The 17,726-nt window shown below is 49.7% G+C and overlaps 1 protein-coding gene across 1 annotated transcript in view; it reads left to right on the top strand.

The window, feature by feature from the left end:
* TRAPPC9 (trafficking protein particle complex subunit 9) overlaps positions 1 to 17,726 on the top strand; it is a 338,019-nt gene that overhangs the window by 93,214 nt on the left and 227,079 nt on the right. The window contains exon 17 of the mRNA XM_033126534.1: positions 9,572 to 9,696. Coding sequence (XP_032982425.1) covers positions 9,572 to 9,696 — 125 coding nt within the window. The remainder of the gene's footprint in view (positions 1 to 9,571; positions 9,697 to 17,726) is intronic.

The raw sequence follows: 17,726 nt of genomic DNA, 5'->3' as shown, positions 1-17,726 counted from the left end.
GTGACAGCATGGAGGGGTCAGGAGAAAGAGAGGCCCGAGGTGGGAGTGGGAGGTTCAGGCTGTGGGAGGCGTGACCCTCCAGACAAGCAATGCGGACTCTGTTGGATGACGCCGGAGAGGCGCTGAAGGCTGTTTGAAAGGTGAGTGGGCAGATTGCAGGGCTGGCCTGAGGTTCACCCGGGGCGGTAGGTGACAGACGTAACAGTCCAAGGGGAGGCTCGGAGGCCTCAAGCAGGAGAGAGGCAGCTGGGCTGGACAGGAAGGCCCCGTGCGGGAGGCAGGCTGTGCGGGAGGACGTCGTGTCTGCAGCCAGGGCTGAGGAGCTGGTCCCGCAGTTTGGTGAGCTCCTGTTAGAATTTCTTCTGTGCCCCATGGAAAAACGTATTTCTTCTGGCCTGAAATGTCTCTTTATTAAGCTGAAGACAAACTCTGCCTGTGGGAAGTTGGAAGCAGTTCAATTCTGTGTCCAGAGCTGGAGCCTTGTGGAAGAAACCATGTTGATGTCGGGCATTTCATTATATTTTGTCCCTTCACAGTCAGTGGTGGCAGATGCGTCAGCTTCTCCTTGTGACCAGGGGTTGATTTGATTTGGGAGCGGCCGCTGGAATATAACACATTCCCTTTCGCCACGTGTCCGTTTTCCTGGTATGTCCTCTGAAATTGGGGCGTCGCTCGGTGTCTATGTCTTGATCTGCCGCTCCCCTGAAAAGAAATACTAATTTTCGGAAATCTCAGTCTTTAAAACATAAGGACAATGACTCATCCTGAATTACAAAGGTGGTTGGAATCTTCATGCCGTGACGTTTCTTTTTTTCTTTGTCATTCCTCGATGCCTGAGGCTTTCACAAACAATTTGATTTTAAGAAGGCAGCGATGGATTTTAGTGAAACGGGTTTTTTCTGAGGCCAGAACGTGTAGGCGATGGAAAGAGAGGACACCTTTGTTGAGCGCTTGCTACGTCTGGGGCCCGTTGTCAAGGCTCTTCCTGTAGGTTCTCAGAGATCTCACCGTATCCCTGAGAGGAGGCTCTGAGGCCCCCCCGTCAGGCTGCCTCTCCTCTGGCCGCCCAGCCCGGCCTGTGGCCCAGCTCCATGTCCCTCTGCCCCTGAGCCTACACACTATACACCACCCATGTTGACAGAGGCAGCGTCTGGCTTCTGATCCCAGCTCCTGGCTCCGCCCCTGCAGGTCAGCTCCAGCCTCCACATCTCCCTTTGTCTTCTGTTTCTCATGGGTTTCATTTGCTGGTTCTTTCTTTCCCTCTTTACCGTTAGGGCTCTATCCAACACCCCCTTGTACTTTCTTTCTGAGCTCACTCTCTCGAGACTCTCTCATCGGCTCAGATGGGTTCAGTGACACGTCCCCCACCCCAGCCAGCCGGACCTCTTCTCTGCAGCCCTGGTCCACCTGCCCGAAGGCTCTTGCGTTTCGGGGGAGGTGGGGCAGGTGGATCTGGGTGGAGGTCTGGATCATGGCTGCTGGTCCCCATCCCCAGTGGTGGGGGTTTTCATCAGCACCCTCGTGCTCTTCTTTGCTCTTGCAGATTAAGGCTTTGAGCCACTAGGGAGAAGAGAGGAGAGGCTGGTCTGGTGCAGTGACCGCTGTCCCCTCCCACCCAGCACCACGATGCCCTCTGAGGGTCCTTTATCTCTGCCCTCTTCCCACCCCGGAGCTCTTGGTGGTAAAACTCATGCATGACGTGGACAGCAGGAGCCTTTCTCTCTTGTAGCCCACATGGGGCCGCTAGCATTCGTTCACCGTTTCTGGGGCACCTTGTCACTGGCTTTTACGGTGTCTGCATAGGCCCACCGAGGCCGGTGCCGCGGTCCTGCTTGTCCTGGGGCATCTGTGAACAGACTTCAGTCCTCTGATCGGCTCAGGAAAAGTTCATTTGCAGTGATCCAGCTTGTCCCTTGCCTTAAGGGTGGGGACAGTGCTTTTGTAAGCTCTGTACACCGCTCAGCTAAAGTCAGAAGTCCACAGCCTGTATTTTAATTCCAACCCGCACTCATTTTCAGGTTGTGTTGGCCATTGGGGAGATGATGCACTGCTTTTGTTTTGTGTTCAGTGGTTCTGTGCTTTTGTTCAGAAGGAAAAGATTGGTGACGCTTTGGTCAGCCTGCCCGTTGGTACATTTAGCCTGTCGCACCCACCAGCTCTGACTCACAGGCAGTAACAGCTCAGCGGGGGGAGGGCGGCCCTGCCTCCCTGGAGCCCCCAGGAGCACCTCTTTGAGTGAGACCGGAAGCCCCCCAGCTGCGTTCTTGCCCAGATGTCTGTCTAGTAACTGGAGGTGTGCCTGTCCCCAGGCCACTGTCAGCCCTGCAGGTGGGAAGGTTGACTCAGTCCTTTGATGTTGGAAAAGAACTTCCTAAACCACCACCGGAGAATGAACACCCAGGTGTTTGCCATTCGTCACAACAGGTGATCCTGGGGCGGGCAGCCAGAGCCGAGGCCTTCTGCACCCACTGAGCTCCCCAGCCAAGCGGCTGGTGACGCGCGGGGCACAGGTGCGGTAGGCGCTCAGTAGAGGGGGTTTCAGAGGCTCTGTTTTTCTTCAAAGAGAAGGGGACGACGTCTGTGGACCCTTGCAGGTTGGTTTACTGTTACCTCATGCTGTTGGCCGTGCCAGATCTCGTCGAGTTTGTTGTACGTGTTTCCAGCCCTCGTCTCTCTCCACTAGCACTGCTCCGACTGAAGCATCTTCACCATGTGTGGTCTTCCGCTTGGTCTCCCAGCTGCTCCTTCCGCCCCTGCTCTCCATCTTCCATGTGGCCCTCACAGTCGTGCTTCTAAAGCAGAATCTGGACTGTTGGACAATCCCATTGCCCTGTGGGCGAAGTCCCCAGGTGGCTTGTGCGGTCTGGCCCGGCTGCCCGGTCGGCCTCACTTCCTCTTCTCCCACAGTGAGTTTGTACCCCACAAGTGCTGCGTGGCTTGTATGTCCCTGGATTGCCGTGTCCTCTTATGCTTTCTGCCTTTGAGTGTAGACCAGTAGATCCCACACTTCTCTGCATACTGTAATCACCTGGGGACCATGGAAATGGCCTGGTCCCCAACCCTAGACACTGATTTAATAAGCATGGGATGTGACCTGGGCATCCGGGTTTTATAAAATGTTCCAAATGATTCTTAAGTGCAGTAAAGTTTGGGGGCTTTTGATAGCGTATCTGTCTTCTTGTCTTGAAAAACTCATGGTCACTCTCCTAGTTTCAGGTCAGTTGTTCCAAATTTGGGGCTTCTTCAAGCAGACAGTTACTTGTCATTTTCTATTTCCTGTGATGATACATTTTGAAATCTGATAGGGCAAGTTTCCTTTCTAGATTATTGTTTGGAAGCTTTTTGACTGTTTTCTGTCCTTCCATCTTCACATAAATTTTAGAATCTGTTTGTCAGGTTCCTCAAAGTGGTCTGTTAGAATATTGATTGGGACGGTGTAGGGACAGAGCCAGGAGTGCAGTTTCCAGGCTCTCGGCCTCACGTGGAAAGATGCTCACTCGGGTAGTAAACAGCCATCAACTGTGATTGGATGGCCATCAGCTGTGGCTAGTTGGCCGTCAGCTGTAACCAGTGAGCCATTGGCCACTAATATAACTGCCGTGGCTACGCTAGCAGAAAATGGGGGCTAGCAAGAAGATGGTGGTTGAGCTAGCAAGAGCAGATTGCAGTTAGCACGGTGGAGTGTGGATTGCATATTGCAGAGAAGTGGACGGCAGGTTGCAGATAGTGTGGCTCCTGCTTCCTGTGTCTTCCAACCCAGCCGCCAGCGAGAGTACAGTGGTGTGACTCCCCTATCTATGGCTCCGTGGGTGTTCCTTTTTGGCCTCACCATGTCCTGCGTTCTTATGTGGAGAGCGGGAACTGAGACCCTGCATGACAGACGGCATTGATTGCATAGATGAATTTGGGGGAAAACTGACATTTCTATGATACTAAGTCTTCCTATCTCTGAATATTGTCTCTTCATTTATTTGTCTTTAATGTCTTATAATAATGCTTTCTAATTTTCTCTATAAAGGTCTTACAGTATTTTACTAGATTTGTTCCTAGATATTTTAGTTTTGTTATTAAAAATGGTACTTAGAGTCTTTTTATGGAAATATAACTTACATGCAGTAATGAGCACAAATGTTAAGCGTACATCCAGCTTGATGAATTTTTATTTTTGTGCTCGTGCTCATCCCTGCAGCCAACACCCACACTTACATACAGATGCTTTCCAGCCCCTCCAGGTACCTCGGGTCCTGCCCCTTCTACAGCTTTACCCAAAGAAGACTGCACTTACAATTTCTAGCATCATAGATGCGTTTTGCCTGTTCTTGACTTTCATACAGAGGAACTAAATACAGATATACTCTTTTGTGTCTTTTTTTTTTTTTGGCTTCTAATGACACATTTATTTCTCTTGCAGTTCGGGAGTTCACAGGTCTGAAATGGGTTTTATTTGTTTACTTTTCTTCACTCAGCATTATCTGAGATTTGTGCATGTTGCATTTGTCCTCTTTTTTGCTGGCTGGTATTCCATCGCGTGTCCACTGCACTCGGGATGGACGTTTGGGTTTGCAGCTTCCGGCTGTTGTGAGTAGCTGTGAACATTCCCAGAGGGGTACTTGGTGGACCAATTCAGCAGAATACTCTGCAGCAATAAAAAGGACTGAACTGCTGATACATGCAATAACTTGGAATTGCTCCAAGATAAGTATGCTGAGTGAAAGGAGCCTGACAGAAGAGAGTATATGATATGGTATATGAGTCCACCTATAGTACGTTCTGGAAAATGCAAGCTGACCCACAGTGACAACGGCAGCTCCCTGAGGCTGGGGGGCTGCAGTAGATGGTACGTTCACCATCTCAGTCGTGCCGGTCGTCTTACGAGTGTCAGAACTGCCCCCTCGTACACCTTAAACATCTGCAGGTTATTATATGCTACTTATATCTCAGTAAGGATATTAAAACAAAGCTGTGGAATGGGGAGACTGCCCAGAATGAAAGTGTGTGGAGAAGAGCTCTGCGGACAGCTGGAGGGGGTTCACGAGGGCGAGCAGGAGGGAGCACCTGTGAGGTGGGAGGAGCCAGGTGCTCTGCCAACGGGAAGGAAGCCCAGCAGGGTCATAGATGCTGGCAGGTGGAGGACGCCAGTCCTCGCCTCCCCTCGCCTCCCCTCGCCTCCCCTCGCCTCCCCTCGCCTCCCCTCGCCTCCCCTCGCCTCCCCTCGCCTCCCCTCGCCTCCCCTCGCCTCCCCTCGCCTCCCCTCGCCTCCCCTCGCCTCCCCTCGCCTCCCCTCGCCTCCCCTCGCCTCCCCTCGCCCTCCCTGGGGTCAGCTCATCAGCAGGGAGGGTGCTGCTGTGTGAGGAGTGGGGAGCCCTATTTGGGAGCAGGTGGGTAAACTTATGGGGAATGCGGTCGGGTGCGGGGCAGTGGGGTGATGGGTGGTGAGCTGCTTGACATTGGGGTACTGGGTGGTGGGGAGCACACACTCCAGGCGCATGTTGTGGGTCTGAAGGGAGCTTGCTGGGCACAGTGAGGTTTCCACCACTGACCTTTGTGTTCAGGTGCAAATGTGGAGAAAGTGGGTAGACGGGTTTAAGTTGGAGTGGGGCTTTCTGTCAGGTGCATAGAGGTAAGAGACGGCAGTGGAGCCATGGGTGCTTTTCAGGGAAGGGTTGCCGTCCAGACCAGGTGTTAGTAGGATATGACCTAGCGGCCAGCATCCGGCCCGCTGCCTGACTGTGCCTCACTGGAACGCAGACTCTCCCCACCCCCACCCCCAGGTATTTGTGGGTGTCTGTTGTAGCTTGTGTGCCACAAGGGCAGAGCTGAGTGGTGGGGACAGAGAACTATGGCCAACAAAGCCTAAGGTATTTACTATCTGATCCTTTCCAGGGGACGTTTCATGACCTTTGGTCTACCCCCTGGACGCTAAGGCTGACTACGGTAAAAAGCATCTCCAAAATTCCGTGTTTCCCTGAAAATAAGACCTAGCCGGACCAGCAGCTCTGATGCATCAATTGGAGCAAAAATTAATATAAGACCTGGCCTTATTTTACTGTAAGACCGGTTCTTAACATTAATTTTTGCTCCAAAAGACACATTAGAGCTGATGGTCCAGCTAGGTCTCATTTTCGTGGACACAGGGTATACTCTCCCTGGAACAGCATTTTCTGACAACTCCCTCCGGAAATGCTTGTCTCCTTCTGCCTTTGCAAATGTATTTTAGTCTAGTTTATTTTGTATACCTGTCGCGAGAGAGAAGAATGTGTATTCAGCCTTAAGCATTAGTGTCTCTTGTAAGTGTGTCAAACTGGACGTGCTCCCCGAGTAGACCCATCCCTGGAGATGGCTGCTGAGCCATGGTGAGGGTCCTTAGGTGGAGTTCGGGGGTGCCTGGTGTATAGGACCGCGTGGTGCATTGCAGCACAGCCTGGCTGGTGAGGGTGGGCGCAAGCTCATGTTAGGACTGAAATGGGTTGTTTGTCCCCGTTTTGCTGGCAGTCACCACCTGACAGCCCTGACTTCCGGTTCTGGCCCTGCTTCTGCTGACCTGTGCAGTAGTACTCATCTTCTTGGAACCGCTGCTTCCTCACCCGTAGAACTGAGGAAAGAATGCCTACCTTGCACGGTGGGTGTGAGGACCAGTGAGATGGCATGTGCTAAGTGCCCAGGGCTATGCCAAGACGGTAGTAAACACACAGCTCCCAACCCTTCCCAGGAGGGCTAATTTTATTGTGACTGTGCGTTTGCTTTCTGCCACACAAATCCCACTTTTCAGCTGTCATTTCTCCCAACTGTCACCGCGGTTGTGACATAGCTGAATCCTAGAGAGAAGTATTATTTTAGTACACACAATTGCATTTCTGAATTGCCCACGGAGACGCTCTTAATAGAAAAATTGAGCACTATAAACAGTGGCTGGAATTCTCCCTAAAAGCTCCATTGGCTGCGTGACGATCTGGCAGCCTCTTCCCTCTCCACTCGTTAGTCCTCCTACTGGGCTGCCTTCGTCTGCTTGTACCTTGTTTGGTCTTGTTTTCCTACTAATTGTCGTCCCAATCTGTTCTCGGTTCTGTTTGTGGGAGCCGGTGCTGGCAGAAAAACCGGCCAAATGATTGGACAGGATTTTCTCCCCTGCAGCCCGCCCGGCTGGACAGCTTCTCCTTCGTGGGCTTCCTGGTGATCTTCCCCTGGCGACTGCGCCGTCTCATCCCTCCCCAGCTCTGCAGCTGGCCTGCTCCTCTCCATCCCGGCCGAGTGTGGGCCCAGGGCTCACCTAGCAGCCTCCTCAAGGCGGAGCCTGTCCCCATTTGTAATTTGTACGTTATTTGTCTTTCCACCCCCACTGGGATCAGACGGCAAAATTCTTTAGTTTATTAAGAAGCCACAGAGTGGCTTTTTAGTGTTTTTTTTCTGAGCTTGAAGATTACAGGTTTTTGAGGTTTCTTTGAGGTTTGTGTCCCAAACAGATGTAATTTTTAGCCGTCTTTGCCCTGTGGATTTGTAGTTTTCGTTGATTCCCTTGAGTTGGTTCCCATTTTAGAGCCAAGACAACTGAGGTTCATAGCGTTGTGTGGCTTGCTTAGAGTCTCTCAATGTGGTGGGCAGAATGGCTGCAGGAAAGCCCCATACCTGTACCTTTATAGTGTGTGATTCAGGGAAGATATACCCTCCCCCAACCCCACCCCCAAATTCGTAGATCGAATCTCATAGAAACACTCTGTGTGGCCTTTCTCGTGTCTTTTGTCTGTCTGCTGGACCTGCTCCATCTGTGGCCGTGGCTGGGTTAAGGCCACCGCGGATCCCGCCAGAAACATGAGGGGTGGAGCTGGAGCTGCTCTGTAGGGAAGAGCGGAGAGCCAGGCAGACGGCAGCCAGCCACTCGTGACACCTTCCCACAGCAGTCCCGGGCCTCTGGACCACTGCAGGAGTGAGGGGGTGAGGGGACTAGCATTGTTGAACGTGTAAAGCAGCAGTGGCGTTTCCAAGGCCCGAAAGAGCCTGTGTCCTGCAGGAGCCAGCAGCGTCTGCATAGCTGCCAGTGATGGGGCTTTCCCTTGGGAAGAGCTAAGTAGCCGTGTCCCAGGCCTTAGGGGTGGGGGTGGGGGGCCACCTGGCCTTAACTCGGAGAGGACGACCTGGGGGCCGAGTGACATTTGGCGTCATCAGCTCTGTGCTCAGTTTACAGGCTCCTCTTGACCTAGTTTCTGGGGTAGGATGCTGAAAAGTGTGCAGTTTATGTTTTGCAAATGTGTGTGTTCATAATACTAGTTCCCTTCACAGCAGGCACCTTGCAGTAGTGGAGAGGTTTTACAGGCTGTGCCTGTGGTGCTAGGAGAATGCAAAGGGTGGGGACATCGCATTCAAACCTAGCAGCTGTGCACTGAGTATTTGCAAAGGAGGTTTTGCACAGAGACACAGGATGAAGTTCCATTTAACCAGGAGTCGGTTGTTGAGTGTGACTTTGGGATGATGTATTTTTGTTGAACACTGTGTGTAAACTAAGTATTGAATTTGACCCTGTAATTTATTGATCCCTTTACTTAACATTGAAGGAGGGTTTATGATTTGCTAGAGCCTGTGCTCGCCCCTGTGAAGGATACAATAGTGACCGTGACAAGGATCCTGTCTTTAAGGGGTTGAGAACGTGGAAGGAACCTAAGACGAGCATCAGCTGCTGTGACAATGATAATAGCTGTTTTTAGTGAATGCTTGCCAGGTGCCAGGCGTCGTGATAAGCACTTTATATACCGTAACTCATTTATTTCAGGTAATCCTACGATTTGTGCTGTAGCTCTTCCCACTTTGGGGATGAGGAATTTGAAGCCCAAAGAGGTGACGTGGCGTGGTAGGGGCCGCTCAGCCAGATGCTGGGGAAGGCAGGCCGCTGGCCGCTCTGACTCCCCACCCACGGCCCTGCCACGCAGCCTGTCTGCCTGGATGCAGGGCTGCAGGCAGTGGGCACGGCCCGTAGGGTCGACAGGAGTCAACTCAGGCAGGCGTACTTGCTGGCAGCCCGGGCGAGTAGGGAGGCCTATGGAAGAGCATGCATTTGGCCTGAGACAAAGACACCGGGCGGGCCGAGGAGGGTGACAAAGACCGTACTTTTGGCAGAAGAGTTGCCTGAATCCAATAGCAGGGCTGACACTCTTCAAAGCTGGGCCGTGGTCCCTGTGAGGCCGCTCTACTTCCAGGCTGCCCCTCACTTAGTCCCACCCAAAGCTTCCGGGCCCTGGCCTCGTCTCTCCTTGCGGGACACTGAGCCCCAGCATTGTCCCCACCTGGTCCTGTGAATGTGGCAGAGGCCCTGTCCATACTCCCAGCCTCTCGGTGAGCTCTTCTGGAACCTGCAGGCACCTCTGGGGAAATGTGTGCCAGGCTTGTACATCGTATCTATAGCCGGCGAGAACTTACGTGCGTGGAAGTCAGGCTGCTGGAGGGTCACAGGTAGAACACTGAGGACAGAGCTGGAGTGCTCTTTCCAGTTATTACTGATTTTTGAACAAAATCTCTTACATTAAAAAAAAAAATCCAGCTAACTTCTTATTTGACTTATTCTTTCCTTCTTCTTCCATTTTAGATGGAATCAGTGTGAGTGGCTTCCCACTGTGCAGTCCCTTTCGACAGGTCGTTAGGCCTCGAGTGGAGAGCAAACCCGTGAACCCCCCTGAGGGCAGCAAACCTGGGGACTCCAGCCACGTGAAGGTGAGTCGGTCCCGACAGGTGCAGCCTGCCACATGGCCTGGCGTTCGCCTTTTCGGAGGCAGAGTTTGGAGTCTTTTCTAGAAAGGAAAGGTAGCGAGCATCAGACAGCAGAATCGTGTTTGTGGCAAGCCGGTGTCTCAGTGTGCTGCATTCTGTGCAGCATTTTGGGGGGCAGTTGCGATGGAGCCTGCATGCATCGCGTCTCGTGTTGCTAACCCTCGTTTCCTGGAAGTGGTGGGGATTTGTGGGTGGAATCTACTGGTTGCAGTAGAACATCTCTTGCCTTTTTTTTACTCATTTGAAAACCTTATTTATTGTGCCATTATTCTCTATTCAGATATTTGTCCTGTAAACTTCTCATAGTTCTTTGGCCACTCTTTCCGCTCCCTGGTTGATAAACACCAAGGAGGCCAAATGGGTACAAGTATCAGGTGCAGAGTTGATGGGATGTGGGGCTTCCTGGGGTGGGGGGGGGCAGAGACCGTTGTCTCCAAGGAGGTCCCGGCTGGTGAACCAGGAGCTCCATGCCTGCGTCACCAGCATTTGGGAGAGCTGTGTGTGGCTGAGCCTGTGGGACTCAGTGTGCAGGTGAGAGGGCTCAGGGTCTGAAGAGCTGTCGCTGGGCTGCAGGCCGCAGCGTCACCCAGACGGGCTTTTCAGGTGGGCATGCGCTCCTGCCTGGTCCTTTGGGATACTGCTCCCGGCCTTGATGCCAGCCTGTCGGAGGGCACTGACTGATCTGGCCAGGCTGGTTGTGTCATCGGTACGAGGAATTGGGGCTGCTCTGACAAAAACGAGAGGGGTGGAGGGACATGGACACATCCGAAGTGCAGTCACGGCAAGAGAGAATAGAGGTCACTCTGAAGTTGTGAGGAGCGGGGTTTTGGGGGACAGCGCTGTCTTCTCCGTTTAGGGCCCTGCGGTGGGGAGGGGGTGCTGATACACCTGGAGCTCTCCGCCTGAGCTCACACAGAAGCCTGTGCGCTGTGTTAGGACTCCTGTGTTGGTCAAGGCCCTGGATGGACGGAGAAGAGGCTTCTCCGCGGAGTGAGTGCGGGCACAGGCGTGAGACCAGGCGACACACATAGACCCCGCGGTGTTCCATGCTGGGGGAGGTTGTGGTCGGGAGTGAGGGAGGGGAAGCTGGAGCGGTGACTCCCTGTGTCACGGGCCCCTGGGTGTCACAGCGCCTGCAGCCTCATGGTGACCGACACCAGCCTGTTCGTGTGTGTCTCCGTGGGCTCAGGTCCTCAGCATCGTCTCGTCGCCTCTGCACTCAGCTCCGCTGTGTGGCCTCCGCCCTTAGAGTTTAGGGTAAAACCCAAAGTCCAGGACATCCTTCTTCGTACTCGGTTGGGTAAGGGTGGCTGTCGCATGGATTTTGTTTTCTTTAGTGGGGGTTGCAAGGCTGAATGTGTTTTTTTTTTAAGGATTACAAATGTATATAGATGTCGGTGAATGTTTGTAAATGTATTTAACTGTGATTATTTCAGTATAGTTGCCATTTATTGAGTAAGCCCTGGGTGTCAGGCACGTGTACATACGTTGTTGTAAGTTGCCATGACAACTGTTTGAGTAGGTGGTCTTAGCCTCCAACGGGGGAACCCAGGCTCCAAGAGGTGATGTGACACCGTCTGTCACCCACTGTAACCCCAGTCTGTCGCACTGTGACGCCTTGTCCTTCACCGCCCTCCTGAATTTTACTTGTGAACAGTCCCAAAGAATCTTGATTTTGCATTCAAGGCTCTTTAGTTTTTATTTTATTTCTTGGTTTTTAAAGTAACGTTTGTCTTTTAGAAGTTAACATATATGTACAATAGGGAACTGGAAAACACAGGAAGCAAAGAACAAAGTCATCCCTGATCACATGCAGTTTGTAGTGTGACGTGTCCTTCTAGGTCCCCTGTTTGTCATTCAAATCTTAGTTATGTATCATGCTTTTTTACAAATCAGGAATATTTATTATTTCCAGTCCCAGAGCTAAATGAGTATTTCGATAACCAAGATTACACTACACCAACTCAGTCTGGAAGAACAAAACACCCCAGAATCCTGCCTTTCTTGGTGACAAAAATCTCATACTAAAGGACAAAAATGGCAACAAGCCTCTAGATAAAGGTATTGGCAGAGTTACAATTAAAACACTGCATTTCCTTAATGTTCAATTAAAAATGAGACCTAAAGCAGCAGAGTACATAAAGCATAATGCTTCTAAGAGAATGGAGTTTCCACTGAAATACCAAACAGTGTGCTCCCGTAGCACACCCACAGACACACACACGGTGGTCACCACCCCGTGTCCAGTTGGCCAGCCGAACCCCCTCCCCCATCCATCCCTTCCCGGCCCCCTCTGCCTCCAGCCTCCATTTCTCAGACGTGATTTGACAGTTCCATGTCCAAGATGCCTCTTTTCTATCCATTATAACAAAAAGATATTTGCAGATTGGTTAACTCACTAACTCTACTTTTTATCATGCATTCTCACCTCAGCCCATCTCAAAAGCTCAGATGTTGCAAAATAAAGAATGAACCTTGTCCACAGTAAACAGGTACGCCACCAAGATGCACGTAGAGACCTACGGTTATAACCTAAAACTGTATTCTGGATATGGAGACACTGGCAGAGAGCCCTTGCTTTCACCTTCTCTCTTTCCCCGCTCCACCATTTCGGGGACCCACAACATCTGGCTCCAAGAGGTGGGGGAACAAACACTCCCAGAATACAGTCCTCCCCACAACAAACAAAAGGGCCTTTGTAAAGGGGTTTTTTGATGATCTTTACTTCTGATATGCTTCAGGCATTAAGGACTTGTTTATCCTACTCAAGGCCCTTTATGATTTGACCCCACTGGACGGGGCAGTTTATAGGTTCTCTGTCTCAGTGTCCCTTTGTACCCGTCAGCCACACAGAAATGTCTGCTACTTTCCTCAGGTGGCCTGGGACACTCCTTCACTAGTATCTGATCAAGAAACCTAGAAGGAGGGAAATGACACTTGTGGAATGTGCTCTGTGGGCCTGCTAGGTGCTCTGAATGTGCTCTGCTAGGTGCTTTATGTTACTAAGTGTATTCAGTCTTTGCAAATGTCCCGTCAGGTAAGTGTGGAAAGTGCAGTTCAGGGAGGTCCTGTGTCTTGCTCAGGTTCATGAGTTGCGGGTGGTAGACTATGGGTAAGAATCCACCACCTGCTGCTCCTACCCTGGCCTTGGACCCTGGGTAGGATGGACCCCAGATGCAGACTGAGCACCGTGTCCCAGGTGATAGGCCCTGCGTCATCACAGGCAGGACAGGAGGTGTGTCAGGGAGCATTTGTGGGCGAGGGGGAGCAGCTCAGTTTGTCTGAGGTCTCCTGATGGTGAGTGTGGTGGGTGCTCAAAACTGTCTTATGCAGCGTCTCCCGGTTGACAAGTTGTCTTCTGCAGTTCAGCTGGCTTTCTGATGAGCGCCGAGGGAGCTGTGTAAGTGAGCAGCTCCTGGTGCCGTTGTGTGGGGCCGTCCCTCTCTGGGGTCTCCTGTCCCTGCCAAGCTTGTTACCTAGTCCTTCTCCCCAAAGCAGGAATGATGTGATTTAATCGGAGACGTGCTCAACCTGTAAAATTATCACCAAGCCAATGGCGTAGTCATGGAAACAAGTCATTTACTGAAAGCAGCTTCTAGGGAGCCTCTCCCTCAAGAAGTGGGGAAAGATAGCATGTGTGTCTTCAGATTTCCCAGAAAGGTTTCTTCCCCTCGTCAGCTGGCACCGGTGGTATCTTTCCGTGTTTGTGTGGCTCTTCTGCATCTGGGATCAAAAGTGGAGACTGTGAAGTGCACACATAGTAGCAGCAGCATTCCTGTAAGCTACAGTCTGCATATGGCCTCTGGGGCCGTCAGTTTTCTCATCTGTAAAATGGAATAATAATGCTTCCTTTATAAGGTTGTTGGGAGGCTTAAATGATATAAGAGCCTGGCAGGGTAAAGAAAGAAAGCTGGATTGAATCAGAAAATAATGAACTTGGGACTTTATTCTTTCATTCATTACGAGAAAAATGAGATTTGGTAAATGAGACCCACTGGTTGTTACCACGGGAGCAGCCCTGGGCTTGGCAGGGGTGCGTTACTGACCCGGGTCTGTCGGTGGCCAGTTCCTTAGCGCTGCTCAGCCCTGCTTTCCCTGACGAGTGAGGCTGGTACCTACCTTCTGAGTTACCCATGTGCACACAGTGTGGCAGCGTGACCAGAGTGTGACAAGGGCTCCATTGAGAGCCCTCCTGAGGGGACCAAAGCTTGGGGATGCCCTGTCCCCGGCTGGGGCTGCAGGAATGCCTGGGGGACAAACGGGGGGCTTCCCACCGGCATCAGTCTGTGCTGAGTGTATCACAGGGGCCCCCATAGCTTTGCCCGTTGGAAGCATCCAGCTTACAGCCTCCAGGGCTGGACCACACAGAAAATACGGGAGCCGGCCAAGCCGCATATGCACTTGGAGAGGCTGGGCTGAGTCTGGGCAGTCAGCCCCTCCAGCATGGACACTGCAGCCGTCCGTCATAGTGCATCTGGCTGCCACGTGGATGCCAGTTGCCCCTCCCTCTATGGCGCTATTGCCCGGTAAACACGTCACATCTGCTTACCACCTGCCGAAAAGTACTTTGGAAATCCTAACAAGACCAAGAATTGCCAGGAGGTGGGCGGGCCAGGCCCCTGCCTCTGGGCTCTGCACGTTTGGCTCTGGGGAGCTTACTGGTGCATGCGCACCCATGGTGACATCTTGTCATTAAAATGATCAGAGAGTAGGCGCAGTAGCCACAGCCACAACTGGAGCAGCTGCCTCCCTGGGCACCTTCCGTGGAGCCACGCGTTGTGCTGGCGCTGTCCGTGTGACTCGGGTTTGGACCTAGAAGGTCAGCCCACGCATCCTGAGCTCTCCACTGCGGCATGCCCTGCACAGTCCAGCCTGCGTCTCAGAAGTAACAGACCTGAGCTCGCTTTCCTCATCTGCAAACTGCGGAGAAAAATCCCTTCTCTCGCAAGGTTGCTACTGAAATCCACTGAAATAATACAAATAGCAAGATGATAGGTGCTAAACTTAACCATATGCATAATCATATCAAAAGTAAATCGTCTAAATACTGTAATTAAAGACAGAGAATGTCTGATTAACAAACAAGACCCAACTCTAGCTACCTCCTAGTAATGGATTTTAAATATATAAACATAAGTAGGTTGAATGTAAATGGATGGAAAAAGACATACCATGTTTACACTAATGAAAAGAAATCTGGAGTGGCAATATTGATATCAAAAAAAGGAAATTTCAGAGCAAATAATATTACTGAGGATAAAAAGGTCTTCTCTTAATGATAAAGGGCTCGATTTCTCAAGAGAACATACAAGGTCTGACAATTAAGTTCGTGAACTTGTTACAACAATGTTGCTAACTTTTTTTGATACCAGAGGGATTATTCATTATGAATTTGTACCAACTGGACAAACAGTTAACCAAGTTTACTATTTGAAAGTGCTGAAAAGGCTGCGTGAAAAAGTTAGATGACCTGAACTTTTCGCCTACAATTCATGGCTCTTGCATCGCAACAATGCACCAGCTCACACGGCACTGTCGGTGAGGGAGTTTTTAGCCAGTAAACAAATAACTGTATTGGAACACCCTATTCACCTGGTCTGGCCCCCAGTGACTTCTTTCTTTACCCAAAGGTAAAGGAAATATTGAAAGGAAGACATTTTGATGACATTTCAGGACATCAAGGGTGATACAGTGACAGCTCTGATGGCCATTCCAGAAAAAGAGTTCCAAAATGGCTTTGAAGGGTGGACTAGGCACTTGTATCGGTGCATAGCTTCCCAAGGGGAGTGCTTCAAAGGTGACTAGTTATATTCAGCAATGAAATATGTAGCCCATTTTCTAGGATGAGTTCGCGAACTTGATTGTCAGTCATAAATATTTTTATAGCTAATAACAGAGCTTCATAAATACATGAAGTAAAAACTAATAGAACTGCAAGGAGAAATCTAGAGAGTTCAATGTCCTTCAATAATTGATAGAACAAGTAGACAGAAATCAGTGAGGATATTAAAAATTTGAGCAATACTATCAACCAATTTGACCTAATTACACAACTGCTGAGTATAGAATGCACATTATTTTTAAGTGCACACAGAACATTTTCCAAAATACAGCATATTGGAGATGCAGGGGTTCGATTTTGTGTGTCAACTTGGCTAGGCTGTGGTGTCCAGTTGTTTGGCCAACCCCTAGACGAGATGTTGTTGTAAAGCTGTTTCGTAGGTGTGACTGACATCTACAGTCAGTTGACTTTAAGGAAAAGACATTACCCTTGATAATGGGGGTGTGCCTCATCTAACCAGCAGAGGCTTTGGGGCAAAAACGGAGGTTTCTTGGAGAAGGAATTCTGTCTCAAGACTGTAACATAGTCTGAACAATTAGAAAACAAGAGGCTAACATAGATATGCTGCATGAGTTTCCAGTCTGCCACCTGGCCCTACAGATCACAGAGTGGCCAACTCCCCGTCACGTTAGCCAATTCCTCAAAATAAACCTCTTTGCCCATGTGTACACGCACATACCACATCACGGATATGTGCGTGTACACACACAAACCCTATTGGTTTTGTGCTTCTCTAGAGAACCCTGACTGATACAGAGAGCCACAAAAAATCAGTAAATTTAAAAGGATTCTCATTTTACAAAGTATATTCTATGATAGTAATAAAATTAAATTAGAAATCAATAACAGATCTTTGAAAAATTCTCAAACATTTGGAAACAAAATGACACACTTATAATTTACCCACGGGTCAAAGAAGACAAAAAAAGAGAAAGTATTTTGAAATGAATACAATGAAAACACAACGTATCATTTGTGGGATGCCTCTTAAGCACTACTTTTGGGGAAATTTATAGTACGTGATGTCTATGTTGGAATAGAAGAATGGTCTCCAATCAATACACCTCAGCTTCTATGTTAAGGAAGTAGAAAAAAATGTGGAAATTAAAGTAAGTAGAAAGGGAAATAATAAAAACTGGAGCAGAAATCAGTGAAATAGGAAACAAAAAAGCCAAATAGACAAACCAAAAGCTTGTTCTTTGAGAAAAATCAATGGAATTTACCATCTTCCAGCCAGATTGATCAGAGAGAAAAGAACGCACGTTACAAACACTGGGAATGAAAGAGGTGGCATCACTACTGACCTTACAGATATTGAAAGTATAACACAGATACATTATAAACAACTTTATGCCAGTAAATTCGAAAACTGTGATGCAATGAACAAATTTCTTGAAAGATACAAAATACCAAAGCTTATTCATAGAAAGGAATAGATAATCCAAGTAACCGTATATTCTTTAAGGAAATGGGATTTTTTGTTAAAACATTCCCATAGAGAAAAATTCTAGACCCGATGGCTTCACTCATGCATCTTACCAAGCATTTAAGGGAGGAATAATATGAATTTTCGGTCAATGCTGCTTTTAGGAAACTTGAAAAAGAGTGAATACTCCTAACTCATTCTGTGAGGTCAGCATTACCCTGGTTCCAAAACCTGACAGAGAGATTATGCAAATAGCAACCCAAGGGCATAGCTGCAAAAATTTTAAGCAACATTTTAGCATATCCTATTCAACAATATGTAAAATATTGGCAGAATGGGGTTTATCCGAGGCATGCAAGGCTGGTTTAACATTAGAAACCCAATAAATGTAATTCTCCCTATCAACAAACTAATAAAGGAAAACTATATAAGGGTCTCAATAGATGTAGCAAAAGCATCTGACAAGAAACTTGCTTCTAATAAAAGCCCCCTGCAAACCTCCTTAAAGGTGCAGAACTGACTCTGCTTCCCTCGGGGCTGCCCCTCACGCTGGGCTTTGTCTGGTCTGTGCTGGTGTTCGCTGTGATGGGAAGTGCTTTCTCAGATCCTTGGATTCCCGGCATGTTTCCCAGCCCTCCCTCAGGGCCGAGCTCTGATGTCCCCTGTCTGCCAAGCCTTCGCAGGTGGCGCGAGCAGAGCCAGGCA

This window comes from Rhinolophus ferrumequinum, chromosome 14 (assembly GCF_004115265.2).
Source record: "Rhinolophus ferrumequinum isolate MPI-CBG mRhiFer1 chromosome 14, mRhiFer1_v1.p, whole genome shotgun sequence".
Lineage (NCBI taxonomy): Eukaryota > Metazoa > Chordata > Mammalia > Chiroptera > Rhinolophidae > Rhinolophus > Rhinolophus ferrumequinum.
The sequence above is the reverse complement of the archived record's forward strand: the minus strand, read 5'-3'. Positions and strand labels throughout refer to the sequence as shown.